This window comes from Herpailurus yagouaroundi, unplaced genomic scaffold, assembly GCF_014898765.1.
Source record: "Herpailurus yagouaroundi ecotype Mexico unplaced genomic scaffold, PumYag 28, whole genome shotgun sequence".
In the NCBI taxonomy this organism is placed as follows: Eukaryota; Metazoa; Chordata; class Mammalia; order Carnivora; family Felidae; genus Herpailurus; species Herpailurus yagouaroundi.
The window spans coordinates 58,341,716-58,360,020 of NW_024412376.1; the positions used below are offsets into that span (position 1 = coordinate 58,341,716).

Sequence of the window (18,305 nt, forward strand, 5' to 3'; positions counted from 1 at the left end):
TTTAATACGAAAAAGAGAAGCTCAAACAATTCAAACAGTAAAGTTGGAACAGAGCCAGAATTAGGAAGAAAAGAAGGAAAGTGCCCTTTGAGGCTGCTACGTGGTGGGGAAGGGAAACACCAGAGAAAAAATTTGCTTCATAAATTGTATCATACTGGTAATAATCCTGAAATTAGAACCATCAGCCAGATTAGTGGATAAAATAACCACAATTAGCCCATAATTATAAATACACTATTTCAAACAGCCATATGTAAGCCAAGGAAGAGTGAGAATATCAGGATACACTAGTGATCCATTAGGAATGACTTTGCTATTAGGAATGACTTCACTATTTAATTTGTCATTGCTTGATTTATTCATTTCTGCATTTGATCTTTGCCAAAAGAGTGAGAAGGACTTATTTCTAAAAAATAACCAGATTTTACTGTACTTTATATCACAAAATTACCGATTGCAAAGTTTTGCATAGAATCAGTTTGAAAAGTCTTAAGACATTAGTCTTAATTCCAGATTCATCATCAAGAAACTATGTAACTTTAAATAATTCTCTTTAAGTTTCCAAGCAGTGTGTTAGGACACAGAATTAAGTTTCTGATAGCAATGTTATTTTCTTTGATCCTATATGCATAGATTTTACCTGTAAATATGTTTGTGTTACATAAATGTACACGTATGAAGCAAAACTAATTCCATTCGATTCAGGAACTGACCACAAGCCTACTGTTGCTCGTCCTCCATTAGGTTATGTGCAGGATTCATCTAGCACATGAACATAATGTTTTAGGCCAAGATTATTAGTTTTACTTTATAGAAACTCATTGAACCAAAGTTCACATATATAATCCTCAGTGAACTCAAGAACACACGAACTACTTGATGTGAACTATTTTTATATTCTGAGAGACAGTAGAGCCCAAGGAGCTGAGTTGTAGTCTGGCTGGGATTAACTCCCAGCTCTACCACCAACTGACCTTGAGCAAATTGTGCCCCTGTTTCCTCATCTGCCAATTAGATAATAGTGCCTACCTCACATGTTGTGAGCAAAGTAATATGCATAAAATACAGACCAGTCAGTGTCAGCCATTTGATAAATGCTTTGTAATTACCTGCAGAAGTCTGAAGGGTCCACTGAAGGCTATGTGGAATGACAGCATCAGTTTTTATTGCACGTTACCACTGTGTAAATGGCATTATCAAGGCTGTAGCTAGTTGGGGGGAGAGATTAATTTCAGCAAGACTGGAGTCAAGGAAACCAGCTAAGAGGCTGCTGCAATAATCCGGGCAAGAAATGATGAGACTTAAACTATACGGCAGGTGGTGGTGGGATTGAGAGAAGTGAAAAATTAACTGCTGCATATGCATCTGGTGACCCGGATCACCATTTGGCTGTGGGAGTTGACGGAAGGACTCACAAAGGACTCCCAGGTTTCAGGCTTGGATGACATTCTCTAAGGCAGGATAGGGAAAAGGAGGCATTCCAAAATCTCAAGTGCCTGCATGCATCCAAGAGGAAATGCCCAGGAAGCAGTCCATTGGAACTCAGGAAGAGCTGGATTGCAGAGACCTCAAACTCGGCAGCAAAGAGAATAGTTGAAGTCAAGGAAGTAGATGACAGGTTTGCTTTTTTCCTCTTTTTCAATGACCAGGCAATTGAAGCTCTTCTACCCCAGACTAGAACACATCACCTAATGCAGTTCTGAGCATTAAAAGGAAATCACACTGAAGAGTTCAACCCTGAAGTTAACTGCAAAGTTTGCTGCAGATGGCTGATGTTTCAAAGGTAGAATCTGTTTTCTAAGTGATCTGGGTAAAAACATAAGCACAAGTCCCTGGTGCCACATTTCCCATCATGTATCACAGAATTGCCAGTGATAGGCCCTTCCTTTGGCTCCTGGGGACTTAATTTCCCTGGGGAACTATTGTGGTTATTCAACTTTAAGACCTTGCAGGAAGAACCACAGTTATTTCTCTCTGGGGTCTTACTCAGAGCAAGCAACATGGAAGTAAATAGTCACTAAGGAGGAACAAGAAGAAATAAACAAGCTTTTAGCCAAATGTATGAACAATTCACATTTTTAAAAATGGCCAAAATTTTACAATAATTATAAATTAGGGACAGTGACACGACCCTGTCATGACTCATAATCTAGAAGAGAATGCAGACTATAAACCCATACCAGCTTTGCTGTTCCCAGTATGAAGGGAAGTATATCTATATGCTGATTTCTGCATGTAGTGGTTAAATACTATTTCAGGCAGGGAGAACACCAAACCAGAAATGAGAACTAGGGTCTAGGCCCAGTTCTGCCAATACCTAATGCTGTATGTAATCTTGGACCTACCTTCTATGTAGGATGCAGAGGGTAGCTCTTCTTGGTCCTAGTGTTCCAGAATTCTGCAATCAAAAGAAAGCATTTAATGAAACTACTCTTTGAAAAATCATTCTTGAAGGACCTTAAAGTCTTCCTGTCATTCAGAAATAACTTTTTTTTTTTTTTTACCTCAGAAGGCTCACCAAGTAACATGTTGGAGAAATCAAAGCCTTGTTCTTACTATAGTCTATCATTTAGTAAATGCCTACTGCTTTATGAGATGCTTTTTATGCACTTGCCTTAAATATCACAGTAACCCCAGGAGAGGTAGTGGGATGTTATCCTTTTTTACAGAAGGGAAGATCGAGGCTTATGCAGGGTAGGTGACTTGGCAGAGGTCACGTGTCTGATAAGCTCCAGTTCAGCCTGTAAGCCCAGGTCTCTCTGATCCTATAGTCTAAGTTGCTTCACCAACAGTTTCAGATCAAAAACTGTATTCTGAAAAGAACTCCAGGTGAGAAAGACCAAAAATCAAACTATCATCATTTTTCATTGTCTCACCATCAGAGTTGAGCCAAACAGCAGCCCTGTGGACCTGTGCTCTGGTGAGAAAGACCAAAAATCAAAACTATTATCATTTTTCATTGTCTCACCATCAGAGTTGAGCCAAACAGCAGCCCTGTGGACCTGTGCTCTTCCATAATCTTGTTGCCCGCTATGGTTCTTACTCCTAAACTGTGAGACAGGAAACGTATACCACCCATTCAGGACTGCTGTTTCATACACACCTTTAAATATTTAGCAAAATCAGATTTCAAAAGACACTTAAGAATGTATTGCAAAATGTACAGCATTTATTCACATACAGACAAAAAGGCACAAATTCTACTAAATAGTTCAACAAAAAAATACAGCTGTCCTCAACTAGTTTTATAAATACTTTCAAAAAGGGGGTAGAAATAAATACAGGATTGGGCCATGTAATATAAAATAGTCATCTCTACATATACTTTAATTTCTGATTTTTAACTCTTCATGCACCTTTTTTTTTCCAATTTTAGCTGAATGGACACCAAGCTAGGCACATAGTGAAAAATCCTCTGTACAAGGTTACAAATGTAATGACAAGTTCGTCCATTTCAAAATAATTAAGATTTGTACACAACACATAGAACCCTTCATTTCGATTTTGTGTTTATAACCTAACAAATGACATTCCAGGCAACTTTACAAAAGTTTAACTAGCCTACATTTTGACATAATACATTGATCATAATCAAAGATATTTCTTGGTCAGGATGCACAAGGAAAGATAAAGCTGAAAAGAAAAGAGCAAATGGTTCCACACTAATAGAGTGCAAGTGGGTGGGTGGGTGTGTGGGCTGCTGCTATGGCTGCCTCATACAGAGTTCCCAGCAGGACATGAACTAACTTACAAAGCTATCATTACACTGTCAGAGAAACCGTGCTCTATACCATTTGCATTTCAAAGCAGGAATAAAAAGTGTGGGCTTTTTATTTTTTGTGTTTTGTTTTTGTGTGGGTTTTTCTTTATTTTTTTGTTTTGTTTTGGTTTTTTTTTGGTTCAGCATAACTTGGAACTTTGAAAGCTTTTCAACCTAAATGTGGGGAAAAAACAGGTAAGGCATTATTTTTGCACAAAACTAGCATTCCTAAATAGTGCAAATGAATCTGGTACCTCTTAAAATGGTGAGAGGTCATATACTTACTAAAATTTAGATTTTCTTTCTATGGCTTGACACATTACCCCTCTATATATTCTACTCTCACCCAGAGCTGTTGCTGTGGTCAAAAGGTTAACTGTGAAAAGTGTCCACCTTCTTCCATATCCAGCAAAAAGGTTTCTGCTCATATGCAAAAAAATCTGATTTTTAAATTACTAGTGAATGTACAGCTTGGATCCATTAGGAAACTCCTAATATCTGTAGCAACAGCTTATCTGGAGAGCAGTCTTTCAAAATGAGCCCTGTAGCTCAAAAATAGTCAATCTAAAAACCTGGGTCATTCTTTCCCCTCCCCTGAATTAGCTACTAAAATGTATCTGAAAAGTTAAGACTTGGTTTGAAAATGTCATACATACAATGGGGATGCATCAGATCTACTATTTGATCATCCGATAAAACTTGCATAGCAAGATGGAATTCAATAAGCCTTTTTTGCTGTTGACAATCACCTGGAAGACTTGAAAGGTAACTACAGAACTCAAAGCATCACTCATTAAGTATCAGAATGTCCCTGCCACATGGAAACAGATGTATAAATGAATCAGGAATCTGAATACTGATATTAACAAACTAAGGATAATTTAGGGGAAGTTGGGCTTGTTCCAAGTGCCCATAATTCTAAATCTCATTGCTATTTAAACTTTCCTTCTCTTAAGTTTGATTCACAACTACACTGAATTCCAAAGAAAATTAACAGGACCTTAACACTATCCACTGTCTTAATACATACGCACTGCAGTGAGTGCAAAAACAGAACATTGTACTCAAATTTAATGCTAAATTCATTATTGCTGATAACTTACTAGTTATTGCCATTTGCAATTAGAAAGTCCAAGTTACGAATTGGAGCTTAGAACTCTGACTCCAGGAAACCTATTACACTTCAATCTCTTTCCCGTATAACCTTGGTCAATGGTAAGAGGTTATCGCAACTTATTGCCTTTCTATTGTTTTTAAAATATAACTTATTTTGGTTTTTTTTTTCCTTTTTTTTCTTTTTCCTTTTTTTTTTTTTTTTTTTTTTTCTTTTCCTTTTCCTTAAGGAATCCGTTCAGGTTGGAAGCCCAGATTCCCCAACATACACACTAGTGGTTGGCTCTGGGCAGTTATGTCACCAGAGTCTGGAAGTTCATCACTTAAACTTGAATAGCCATTAGTATTGTTGGAAGCCAGACGGCCAGGTATCGCCAAAGGCCAGGGAAATCCCAAGCTGGCCCAGAAGGCAGTGGTTAGGGAAGAGGAAGGTCAAAGGTACTGAAAACATGGAACCAGCTGCCCTTTCTCACAGATAGAACTTTCTAACGGCTTCACTCTCCACCAGTCCCATTCCCACAATGCATTCAAGTGCTTCAGGCAATAGGACCTAGCTACATTTACCCCAGCTCTCCAAGCTGCAGCAGCTCTACCCTGTCCCTTCAGATTTGCAAGTAACAACCTTTGTTAAAATTCTCTCTTTCCCATCCGCAATTATAATTTACACTTGAATTCCCTAGAGTTACTGAAGCTTCAGAGCTGCTGCCTAGAACTAGAATGCAACAAAAACAGCCTTGTGGGCCAAAGTATAAACAGGATTTCAAGTTCTACCACAGTCCTAGAAAGTAAGTTTTATGGGCTAATAAATGGTACGTGAGGGTTTCTCAAGAACTGCATCTGATTCCGCATATTCAGGTAACCAAGAGTTTGTGCTTTGGGAAGGATACAGAGGGCAGTAAGAACTCAGGAGGCTTCTGTGAGCCTTGCCCTCTTTAAAGACTTATTTCATTCATTCTTATTTTAGTGTTTAATTCAGCCTCTAGTCTTAGCGGTGTCTTACAATCTACTCTTGTGTTTCCTCAACAAGTTGCAGATAACACACTTCTCACAACAATGATTTATAAATGACTCTGAAAAAAAAAATTCAATCTGACTTGCAAGTAAATGTGTTTGCGTAGCTCAGGAGTGATGGGTTTCTGTGTGTCCCCCGCTTCAGAGCTCCCGTCTAGCAACTCCGTGACAAGCCCGCGGTGCTCCCACACCATCTGTTTCATCAAGAGGCCAAGATGCTTCTCCTGATAATGTCTGTCCTCCTGTTGATGGTGCTGCTGGCGTGTATACATTTCTTCTCTGATGCCTCACTCTCTGAGTCACTCATCTCTACATCAGGGACATACCCGTCATTCTCATTGTCAGATTTTAATTTGTTTTTGGCCCTTTCCTTAGCTGGAACTCTGCCTAGGCCCAGATAGGGGTAGTCTGAGTGCTGGTGGCAGGCCCCCTCATGGGCCTCTCCCTGCTGCTGCCGTTCCCCCTTCTTTGGAATCCGGAATCCTCCCCAGTTCTTCACCGGGCTGGCAGGCGTTGTAGGCACTTTGACTGCAGTCTGGTTATAGTTTACTCTGATGAGGGAGCCGTTGCACTTGGGCACTATCTCCTTCCTTGTGCCGGGTGCTGACTGCCCCCCTCCAGGGGAGGTGGTAGCTCGTGTGCTGTCCAGATGCCTCTGGGACATGTCTGTGGACCTGAGAGGCTTGTGACTCTGTTTACAAGGTCTGTCCTTTAAGTCTCCCTTACTGAGATCACAATGGAAACGATGGTCTCTTCTGTCCCCGTGGTCGGGCACCACCACACCATTTTTCTGTTGTGCTGACAGGAGACGCGCTTCTGCAAAGGTCTTTTCAAAACTCAAAAAGCTCTCTGGGACCACCATCCCCTCCCTTCTACCACACAGGTCTGGCTGCTTCAGCAGGGCTTTGCCTCCACTCCCAGTGCTGTTCTGCAATGGATCTCGCTTATGGGGCTTTTTCAGCGAATGAACCAAGGAAGTACCCATTTGCTTCCTGAAGAACGCAGAATGCCACTTCAAGTCCTCTATCTTGGGAGCATCAGGGCCCACAGAAGGACTGTTGAACAGAAGCATGTTTTCCAGTGAGGACGAGGAGCAGGAAGATGAAGGCACACCTATGAACATATAACCACAGAGAAAGAAAAATTACAGAGGCAGATCCAGAACAATTAAATTCTAGACCCGTGGCATGGCCCTGTTAATGCAAACTTTCCACCCAACACTACAATATACAACCACCCCATTTATAAAAATTTGGTTTTTCATATAAAGATATTACCTGCCTTGAGAATCTGCATACTCCATTCAATATGCTCTTATTTTATAAAATAGCTGAAGCTCACAAACTTTTTCATGAAACATCTAAGAAAAATATTTTCTGGGCACCTGGGGGCTCAGTTGGTTGAGCATCGACTTTGGCTCAGGTCATGATCTCACAGTTCATGAGTTGAAGCCCCGCATTGGGCTCTGTGCTGACAGCTCGGAGCCTGGAGCCTGCTTCAGATTCTGTGTCTCCCTCTTTCTCTGCCCCTCCCCCACTCGTTCATGTTCTCTCTCTCTCGAAAATAAAACATTAAAAAAATTTTTTTCCTTCAAACAAAGTAACTGACCTGACTTTCATAGAGGAATCCATGCCAAATCCATCTGGTGGTCAAGCACTGCCCCTACCCCTGCACCTGGCTAGTCACCTGCCTTGCCTCCCTACAAGACAGCACCACAAGGGGAGGCAGCAGGTCTCCACAGTTTCCTTCTCCAAAGTAAATATACCCTCACAGGGCCATAGTGAGGATACATACATGTAAGTACATGAAATGAGAATGGAATGTTTAAAATCATTCTTGACACATAGTAAATGTCTTTTAAAAAGGTTTACTATTATATGCAAAGCCCATTTGTGGAATTAAACTCAATTATCCAACATGAGGATAGGTTAAAATGGTGTTTTTCATTTCTGATGTAAATCACAATAACTAAATTTCACAGTGCAACCCAGTAAAGTTTACATTTCATGAAATCATATTAGCCTTCACCATGTGATGTGGCACTCTGACATTTTCTATTATATGTCACTTGCTTTTAATGCTGGTGGTGACCCACTGAATTCATCTCACAACCAACTTATGACTTAGAATCCTCAGTGTGAAAAACACTGAGTGAATTTGTTAACACACTGGAGTTCATGGACCACATTTCTGCAGGAGCCTCCAGGACATCTATAAAGAGCCAATTTCATGTTTTGTCTCCCATAAAGGATAAACCACCAGGAAAACAAGGCTCTGCCAGGCAGGAGCCTACATGCGACCTCACTGCTCAGCAGACAAGGACCCTGCATGTAAACAACAGAGCTGGCAACTCTAAACATGAACCTGCTATGGACAGTCACAGGGGAAGGGGTTTTACAATCTGCTGGGCTAAAGATGTGTGCTTTCTCAAGAATCAACTGTTAGGGCCACCCTTCACACCACATTTCTTTTCCTCAGTCGCCTACTGTGGGAAAACCAAGGTAAGAGGGACTGACATTTTCTAAATTCTGATTTCCATCTACTTGGGATCCAGGTCTCTGAAAAGTCTCCAACTCAAGACCTCCCATGAGCACGGTCTCCACTGAGGACACTCTCATCCAACAGAACGGCCCTGCTCATTCTCAGATTCACACACCAGAGTCTAAACTGCAGACCGTGACTGACACTTAGAAGTCATGGCTGTTCTCCACCTGAAACCATCTATCTTATAAGACATGAGATCCACTTGGGGCATGAGTAAGAACACAACTGAAAATCTAAAAACTGGAAAAGAAAAAAACAGGCATCCTGAAGGTTTCCCCTTCATTCCCTGTGGCATCCTGCAGTTAGATTAATGTTGCTTTCAACCCATCAGACTCAGTATGGTTCATATCTCAGAGGGATGGGAGGGTTTGTTTACCTTCTCTGGAACAACAGTAGGTTCTCATTACAGCCCTGTTACACAAAATACTTCCTAACCTGGGTAAGAATCTCAATCACCTACCCAAGTAAAAACCTCAGCCATGAAATGCAAAAAGCTGCCTGCAGTATCCATGAAAAATGACCCTTAAGTGAAATCAGATGAAAATGCGCTTTACAGCTTATTTTTATAGGCAATCACTCATTACATAATACCTCAACAAGAGTCACAGAAAGCCCTCCAATGGCAAAACTCCACAGGTACAACCCGCACTAACGGCCCTGTGCAACGGCAGCTCTGACAGCTTGGCCTCTGCCGGCTGGACACTGGCCGATCGGCACCAGACAGCCTTCCATGTGGGCTGTTTGTGTGAGGACGCAAAGGCAAGGGATAAAACAGGTCCCATTTATTTGCATTCAAGTAGGAATAACGAACGAAAGAAGTTCACTTGAAAGAATCTGAATCACTTATGAACCCTACTTAGAAAAACTTACTTCAACTCATTTTAAATCACAACTATCAACTCTAGTTAATGATACATCTGAAAACTATTTATTCTCAGGAATAAATATCTAGGTTAGCATTAGTAAGTTAATGCCATTAGTATTAACTATGTAACACCCCAAGAATATCATTCAAAACTCCCTAAGCTTTTTTTCTCTTTGTTCAGCTGACCCAATTTACCTCTAGTTCCATACATCTGGTTAGTTTTAGGTAAACCAGAATTCGGATTTCCATATAATAGGATAGAACAAGGTCTTTGTTGTTTCTACATGTCAGTCTCTACAGAGACTAAAAGCCACAGAAACAGGAAAAGCCAGCGTCTGTGCCTGCATATGTGTCTGGGGCCACATGAAGGGAGCACTGTGAACACTGATGCTCTGGCCCAAGGGCAGAGCAGGGCCACAGAGCTCACTGAAGACCCGCCAGACCCACCCCACATACCTCCTTCTCTGAAACCTTTACGAGGCCAGCTCTGCAGGGCTCACATTCACAGAGTGTTAGCACTCAAAGACTCATTAGAGGTCATGGTTCTGAACCAAGCCCCTTTTACAGATCAAGAGTCCCAGGCAGGTTCAGCGACTTGGCCAACTTTGCACTCCACCTCCAAGTCACTGAAGTGCTCTCCAGAATTGAGCAAGTTCCCCTTTTCACTTCACCTAGCCCAGAACAATTAAGTAAACACTTGATGCTGAATCTCAAAAATATTCAAAATTCCACCTACACCAAAAAGTACACTGTGAACGTTATCTAAACATGGATATGTGTCTTAAGAACACAGTCTTAAGATACCTTATTTATGATATGTTACAGGTAGATCCGAAGGCTAGATAATCCATAAATCTTTACAGGTGTCCCCATGACACTTTATACATTTATCAAGTGCTTTGCAATATAACGTCGAAGTTGGTTTTGTTTGCATGTCACAATAGCTCCCAGAAGGAAGCTCGAGATACCTTCCTCATATTACACAGGAGGAAATGGGGGAGCCTCTGAAAACTTAGGCTTACTTGTATTTGGCCTATAAGGAGAGAATTTAGGATTCGACCTCTAGTTGAGGTCAAATTCATAGCCCTTTTCCCTATTACCATGATGCTTCAAATGCCAAAAGATTTTCTTTGAATACCAAAGTCTGTGCTGTTCAGATTCTCCTATAGCATAAATAAAAGAAAATTAAACATTTTTTTTCCTTAACAGAACGTTAAGGTTTACAAACCCCTGCACTATTGTTTGACCTACAAGAGCTTAATGCATACCTGAAACTCTTTCTTGCTCCAAGAGCTTAGTGTAAAGATTGAATATCTGTTCCTGGACTTTGCACACAGATCGCTTAATCTTTTCCCTGCGGGTCACCATGTAAGTGAGGTTCCGAACCTAGAACGTAGAGAATAAAGATTCTAAGTAAGTAATACATTATAACGGTACTTTGGTGTTGGTTTTTTTTTTTCCCTAAACATGAGAAATTTGTCCCGCTAGGGTCTTGTGTGACATCTGAAATCAAGATGTACTTCAAACACTTTATCCAATCTCTAATCTCCTTTGGGGCTGCTAACTAGGATTCCACATATACCCCTCAATGTAGGGGGCAGCACAAAAAAGACTAGGAACTCAAAAGCCCTGCCCGCCCCCACCACCCCCAGCCTGAGGCTCATCCTCAGGGGAAGACTGCCGGGGTCCCGGTCCAGACTTGCTACCTCTTGCCAAGGAGCTCTGCTTACCACCCCTCAGTATCCTCTTTCCACCAATTCTATTATCTAAGGCTTTAGAGCAGTTCAGAAGCCACTTTGTCAAGCATTTTCTGAAGATGGAATTAGGTAAGCACAGAGTCAAGGGCCATCACAGGAGGAAACTCCCTCCCCCCTCAAAAAAAAAAATAACCCTGCACAGAGCCCACTAGAAGACCAAACAGTCACCAGGAAGCCAAGTAAACTTGTCAACTGGATAGTTGAAATGTGAGTTCACAGGTAGCTAATGTGTTCCTAGAGTGTGAAGCTAGGTAATGTCTTCACTTTGCCATTGACATGCCATCAACATCTCAAGGCCAGCTCGTGTCACCACTTGAAGAACTGACACTGCCCTTGTCCAGAATCACCTGTAAGTAACTGAAAGGACCCAAGTGCTAAGAGCTCCACTTTGTATCCCATGGCAGGCACTGGGATCACGTGCATATGCTAACAAATACGAACTAGTCGACACCCAAATCTGTTCCCCATTTTTAAAGCCGCCTGTGATCAGGTGATACGAAAATAAAATAGTAAACCCCCTTAAATCCTTCAGTCTTCAAACCTACTGGGAAACCTGACTGGATTATTGCACCTGAAAACACAAATGTCAAATTTAATACAGCAGGGATACAATTAAACTTTTTCAGGAAGATGAAGACAAGATGCCCTAAATAGCTCAGTGGCAGGAGTGAAGGGACGCTGCATCCCCATCACGTCTTCTGTCCAAGGCAGGACTACACTCCCCTAAAAACTCACGTCTTCCAGAGGCTTGGGCAATCCCTTCCCTGACAACCTTCCTTGAAATGGGCAAGTTCGAGTCACCAATCTTTTCTTCTGTTAGAATGGCAACAAGCCACACACACGACTGCACTCTGGCTTCTGTGCAGAGACCTCCCCTAGGGTTTCCAGTCCTTTTAGACCCTAACAATTCCAGCTGTTCTGTCCTAAGTTGTACTCAATCAAGGCAGTCTTGTTTGCAAGAGGACAGAAGGCATAAAGAGGAACAGGTTGGCTGGCTTTCACACTGCATCATGGTGCAATTTACTGGCCTAACACCAGGTCACCAAGTAAGGCTTCTGCTGACCCTAACCAATTCACGGACTATTTAGGATGTTCCTAACATCTCTCTTCTTGATGTGTAGACAGACGTGTGTGTATGTGTGTGTGTGTGTGTGTGTGTGTGTGTGTGTTCTTAGAATTAAAGAACTGAAAAGAAAATCACTCTCCCCGTCTCAGAGTAAATATTATTTTGGTGTAATTTACCTTAGCTAAAGCCCGTTCTGACAGCCTCAGAACCCCAGGCCAGGAAGTAGGTGTCTTATAAAAATCATAACCAGTTTGGGGATAGAAGTGGCTAATAGGCTACTGTCTTTGATAAATACTGTTTCACCCAAGGCGGATATTAAGAGTGGAAGCTCAAAAAGAAGAAGGGGCAAGACTTAGATCTGTAGCACAGATTCAGAACTTTTGGAGAACAGTTTTTACATCAAGACAAGGCATACAACTTCTGGAAATAGGAAATGGAAACAAATTCTGACATCCTAGGAACAGATAAGAATCCTCTTCAAGTCAGAGGTACAGACAAGATAACTTCCATTTCCCTTACTCAAAATTATGCATGAAAACAGAGTATCCAAACTTCACATATTATTTAAATTCAATTTTGGTAGCTTCAACCACTACCCCCAGGAAAGGCTTCCACCCTGGCTAAGTGGGCAAATTCTACTTCTTTCCCCCATGATCTCTGATGAGAAACCTCTTCCTATAACCCCAAAAAACTAAGGCCAGGGTGGATTTTCAATGGAACAAATCAGCCCATGAATAACCCAGGCCTAGCTGACCACATTTAGAACAGCGAGCGCCCTGAACTTTTTTCCCTCCCTTATGCACAGAACACTCCTCACACAGCTTCCATCAGCAGTCCCTGTAGTAGAGCTGAACCGAGGCTCTATCCTCAAAACATACCCTGCACGTGGCCCTTCCTGTGCACTACTCAACTAAGTGTCCTCCCCTGCTGACCAAAAAAAAAGCCAGTTCATGGGTGCACTCTCCCTCACACCATGTTAAACCAGAGTCCGGCTTTCCCCAAAAGCGGTGGTTCTCAAACAGAAACATGTGAGGACCCTAAAACACAGAATGCTGGCCCCTACCCCATTTCTGGAGTCAGAGGTGGGATCCAAAACTTGGCACTTCTGTGAGGTGTCCAGGGAATGTTGCTGCTGGCTGGGGCCCACACTCTGAGAACCACTGCCCTCGGGAATCCAAGAATGGTTTCAAGGGGTTTTCTTCAATGCCAAAACACTCCTTGCAACACTAAAGCTTAACATGCCTTTCATCCAGGGATAACTAGAACCTCTACCAGATTTTCAAAGGTGAGCATTCCACTGTGTTGAGTAGGATAGCCTCCCAGGGGCTGGCCCTTTCCGATGACCCAGCCACAAGTGCACAGGCAGTACGTCTTTATCTGAGCACGTACTCATTTACGGATGTTTACTGCATCTTTTAAAAGATGTCTAGGGGAAAGGAACCCCACCAGAGTGAGTGGCAGCCTCAGGAACTTGACATAGCCACAGACTACACATCAGCAATGGTGTCTTCTTAAAGATGTTGGTTCTCAAACCCTCCTAAAATCCACTCCTGCCACCTTTCTGATCCAGAATTGTACCCAGGTGTGCAATGCCCCAAGGTGTGTATTTGCAAAAAAGAGCTATTACCATTATCAGTTATCAGTGGTTTACATTTCTAATGAAGTCTACTTATTTGTCAGTTTGGTATTGACCACAGCCTTGATCACAGACTCGTGTATTCTTGGATTCTGCATACCTGCTGTGAACTACTGTGTGAATTAGAAATCCAACTTAACTGAAGCACAAAGTAATTTGTTATTTGTTCTGGTTACCCCTGCCCTGATAAGCCTTTGGCCTGACATATACTTGTTGTCTATAATTACAAAGAACTGTGCAGCTCTCAGGAGCACAGCAAATATTTCAATTTTTAAAACCCGGAAAACATATTTTTCATTATAATAAGCCCATTTAAAACTGACACTAAATTCCCTAAGATCTCTTAAGCTTTTAATAAAGTAAATGTAAGTAATGCCACACACACACACACAAAAATCCTGATTTATTCCCTGTTTCTCATACATCATTGGTATCATTCTACTTAAAACCAACAGTGATGACTTAAAAAAAAAAAATGTTTAGAATTGAATTATAAGTGCATGTTAATCTGAGTAACTTAAGTACAGAAAAGAGTTAGTACACCACAAGCATTTTCTACACTTTTATTTTGTGGTGATTGTGAGACAAACACAGTCCAAACATTTAGACTTCTCGTCCTCCCTCCTGAGGACTATCTGACTCCATAGCTCATGCACCCCAAGTACAGCAGTTGTCAGGCTGGGATAATATAATGGCTTCCCACCAGGATTCCAGTTTATCCTTCTGAATCCCTTTCTCAGCTCTTAACAAAAACGCCACACATACAATGTGGTCGAGGCGAGGTCTTCTTCACACTCACCACCAGGGGGGGCACGGCAGCACAAAAGCCTCACAAACCCTCCGGTGCTTCACGCCTGCCTCTCCTGCTCGGCCTCTGCCTGAATCTGGAATCCTAACTTGGTCATAGAAGGGGTGTTACGACAGCTGGTCCTTGGACACTCAAGTCTCGTACTAGAAGGATCTCTAATGAACACTTAATACTTTTGCTCCTCTGCCGTCTAGAACAGGGCCATGCAGGTCTCTGTGAGATCTGGATCTTTGGCTTAAGACTGCTCCTTTTTTTTCCCTATTCCTTGCCTACACTCTCATATTTCAAATCATCTACGTGTCAGATCCTCTCCCAGGCAGATGAATCACACCCTGCTAATAAGTGAGGTGCTTGGGGGAGATGCGTTAACCATTTCAGGCCACTTGGGTGCCTTTCAGTGCAGGATGCTTCAGGCCAGAGAGCCTCAGTCCCATCTCCTCTGCACTAATGAATTCAACAGTAGCTGGCAGTCAGGCGAGATGACGCAGAAGATGCTCTAAGATGTATCCCCAATTAGCAAGTCTCAGAGACTACCTACAGGGAGCAGGAGGCCCTGGAGGGAAGAGAGCCCACTCCTAATTATTCCAGTAGCAGGAAGGGAGGTCCAGACTGGGACTCCAAAGGTAATGGAGAACTGGGGAGGCACAAAACAGCAAACAGTTGAGGGAAGTGCCATCAGCTGAGGCTCCAGGCAGCCAACAGCCACTACGTTCAGCAATCCAGTAGTGTGATAAACTAGTGTCCTGAGCATTACAAGGGGCTCCTCAGATCAGATACCCCTATGCACCAGGTACCCCACCCCACACCGCACAGACACACATGGGCATGGACACACGAGCAGACACGCACAACATACAGACACTGCCTCAGTGATGACTTAGCACCTCGTTGCCAGGAGTACCCTCTGGAACAGATATGCACGTGTATATAAGATCATGCACACATATCAGTACCCACAGCCTGCTCTCCTCCGTGACATTACCGGAATGTCCCTGTGAATCAGCCAAGAAATGAAGGTGGGCCAGAGAGGCGGTGCTTCGCTCTCCTTGATGAGCCCGTCACAAGCACCCAGTGTTTTCCCAGGTTGAACAAGAGATCTCTCTACTTCTGTCCGTCCCCACCACGAATTAAATCCACCTGGTTTTCTTTTCTAACTCCATTTGCAAACAATTCTGAGCCAATCCTTTGGTCATTTTCCCTGGGGCTCAGTTCCCACTAGTACTGGAATGAAAGGCGGAGGGGACACACCCCATGTGATCTTACAGAAGAACAATAAGGATTAATAGGAAAGTGTTTTAAAAATAAATCACAGAGAAGCTCCCCCCTCTGTGGCAGTCTTACACATATGTACAATGAGTTTACCGGCCCATAAGTATATTGAACCAACACAACCTCATGCTGCAGTATGTACAAGGGTCTGAGAGTAAATGAACTGGCTACCATTCCTTGCTCTGGGCGAGCAGCCGCCTCTTTGCAATCTTCTTTTCTAAGTCACTACAAGGTGTCAGTGTCAATCATTACCCTCTCCAGGTCCTGCCGCAGATGAGTGAACAGCTGCAGCCTCCTAAACAAGACATCCTGCTCCCTCTTCGCTAGATTGTCCTCTTCGTCTTTCTTTGGAGTGATCAAGGGCTTGTTGAAGTTGACCTTCCTCTTCAACTTCCAGTACTGGTACAGGAAATCCACTACTTCCTCAGGCAGCCGCAGGGCCCTGGCAACATCCAGCAGGTTGACGAAGGTGTAGAACTCATCTTCCAGCTGCTGCAGCTTCTGCTTACGGACACTCACCCGGTGGGCCTCTTCTTGATTCTGCTCAAGGCTGGCAAAAGGCTCCAGCGGATTCCGAGGGGAACACTCAGAGGCCCCATTCTCCTGAGTGGCCCCCTCACCGAGGCTCTCCTCGGGTTTTCTATGTGAGCTGTGCTTCGGGCAGTAGGACTTGAACTTGACTTCATCGTTCTCCGCCAAGATGGTCTTCATCTCCAGGCCCCGGTCGAAAGCACAGGTCACGTGAAAGGCTGTGCGGCAGTTCTTCACAGAGCACTGGTAAGAACACAGAGAAGGAGAGAAGAGACCGTTATGGAGTGACGGGGCTGAAGCCCCTCCAAGCCAAGCACCCCCCATGCGTGCGCGCACACGCGCACACACACACACAGGAAGAGCAGCACCTCGAACACGTGCCGGGGCAGGACATTCTACCTGGATCAACCCTGGTACACCGAATCATATTTTAAGTAAGGTAAGGCTTGGGATTTAAAGGAACTCTTTAGGTGAAAGGTTTGGTGAACCAACCCTTTGGCTGAAAGGTTTGGTGAACCAACCCAACTCCCAGAAAGGTAACTGAATCCAAAACGCCTCTAAAAGCAGACACAATTATACAAAGGCCACACACAAACAAAGGTGGTCTGGCACTCAGATTATATTTAAAAAGAACATGTGCTCAACATGCAAAGTAAATTTTGAAACATTAATTGGTGTTCCTAAATTTGAACTCTTTTAAAAGTGTGCTTATATTAAAAAGTTGAAAAAGAATCTCTTCAGGAAGAATGACTGCTAGTCAGAGTTTTTAAAGGAACGTGAATCCTCATTCTCACCCCCCAGCCGAGAAGAGCCCAACACAAGTGGAAAAATAAATGCTACAGTTCCTCCAAGCAGCCAAGGGCTGCTCACGTCTCAGGAGAATGAATGAAACAACTCCTGGACGAGCAGGAAAGAAAAGGAGAAAAGAGAATCCAGCACAGGAAGGCAGATAAGAAAAGGTCTCCTCACCCGTGAAGAAGCTCCAGCATATGCAGAAGGCTCCAGGGACCAGCGCAGGCCCTGCACGGAGACTAGTGTGCGCAGGGACTGGTAGTACCGGCTACTCCCAGCGTCACGTGTGCCTGACTGCTGAGCAGCAGAACCATGAAGGACCTGCTTCCTGTGGGTCACAGGGAGGTCGACCTAGAGACCAGGCACCACCCAGCCATGCCTTCCTCCTCACTGAACACCTTCCCTCTCACTGCCTGCTCAGGGCTATAATTTAGTGCCTTGATTCAGATGGCAAGCCAGAAGCCCAGCAGGAGGAAAGTCATTAACTTCTCCCCATCTGATCTTGCTGGGCGAATCCCTGGAAGGAGGTTCCTTGTGGTGACTAAAGCCAGTCCCTCAAAAGCAACACTGTATTGTCTGAGGCCAAGTGATCCCCGGGCACACCAGGGCTGCAGAGAGGAGCAGAACCCAGTGGCCCAAGGCCAGCTTGAAAAGCTTAATTAAACTCATTCAACAGACCCCGAATCCCAGAACCACAAATGGCAGAGGCTTGAGTTGGGGTTTTTTTTCCCTCATCATTTCGGTATTTAAGAGGTGACTCATTGCCAGCCATGATTTCTTCCATTTTTATAAAGTCTCTTATACCCACAAGTACAGAAAATCCAGCTCCCTTCACCATTCCCATTACAAACACTTACAGCATATAACTAACATAAATCTGTTAATTTTACCTATAAATAACCTCAATTCCAAGAAATGTGTGAAATCAGCTTTAGTGGCAGAACACACACATACACACCTGGCCACTATCATCAACATACAAAGTGCTCCTCCCTTCTAGCGCGCAGCCAAGCGGGAAGTCAAAGTGGGAACAGATGACTGAGACGCTATCTGGGTCTGGCTTAACCTACCCCTAACCCAGCGCTCGGACCTTAAAGAGGAATGAGCTGCAGCGGAATATTTATACAGGACTTTGTAAAGGCGCCAAATGGCC

General features: G+C 43.3%; 1 protein-coding gene across 11 annotated transcripts in view; it reads right to left on the reverse strand.

Annotated features, from left to right (window-relative positions):
• Nucleotides 1–3,147: 3,147 nt before the first annotated feature.
• The window catches only part of JADE1 (jade family PHD finger 1), a 59,498-nt gene continuing 44,340 nt past the window's right edge, over nucleotides 3,148–18,305 (reverse strand). For all 11 annotated transcript variants that reach the window (XM_040474081.1, XM_040474047.1, XM_040474037.1 and 8 more), the window contains 3 exons: nucleotides 16,082–16,603; nucleotides 10,562–10,679; nucleotides 3,148–6,997 (listed from right to left, as the gene is read on the reverse strand). In XM_040474081.1, the coding sequence (XP_040330015.1) occupies nucleotides 6,087–6,997; nucleotides 10,562–10,679; nucleotides 16,082–16,603 (1,551 nt within the window). In that variant the 3' untranslated portion in view covers nucleotides 3,148–6,086. The remainder of the gene's footprint in view (nucleotides 6,998–10,561; nucleotides 10,680–16,081; nucleotides 16,604–18,305) is intronic.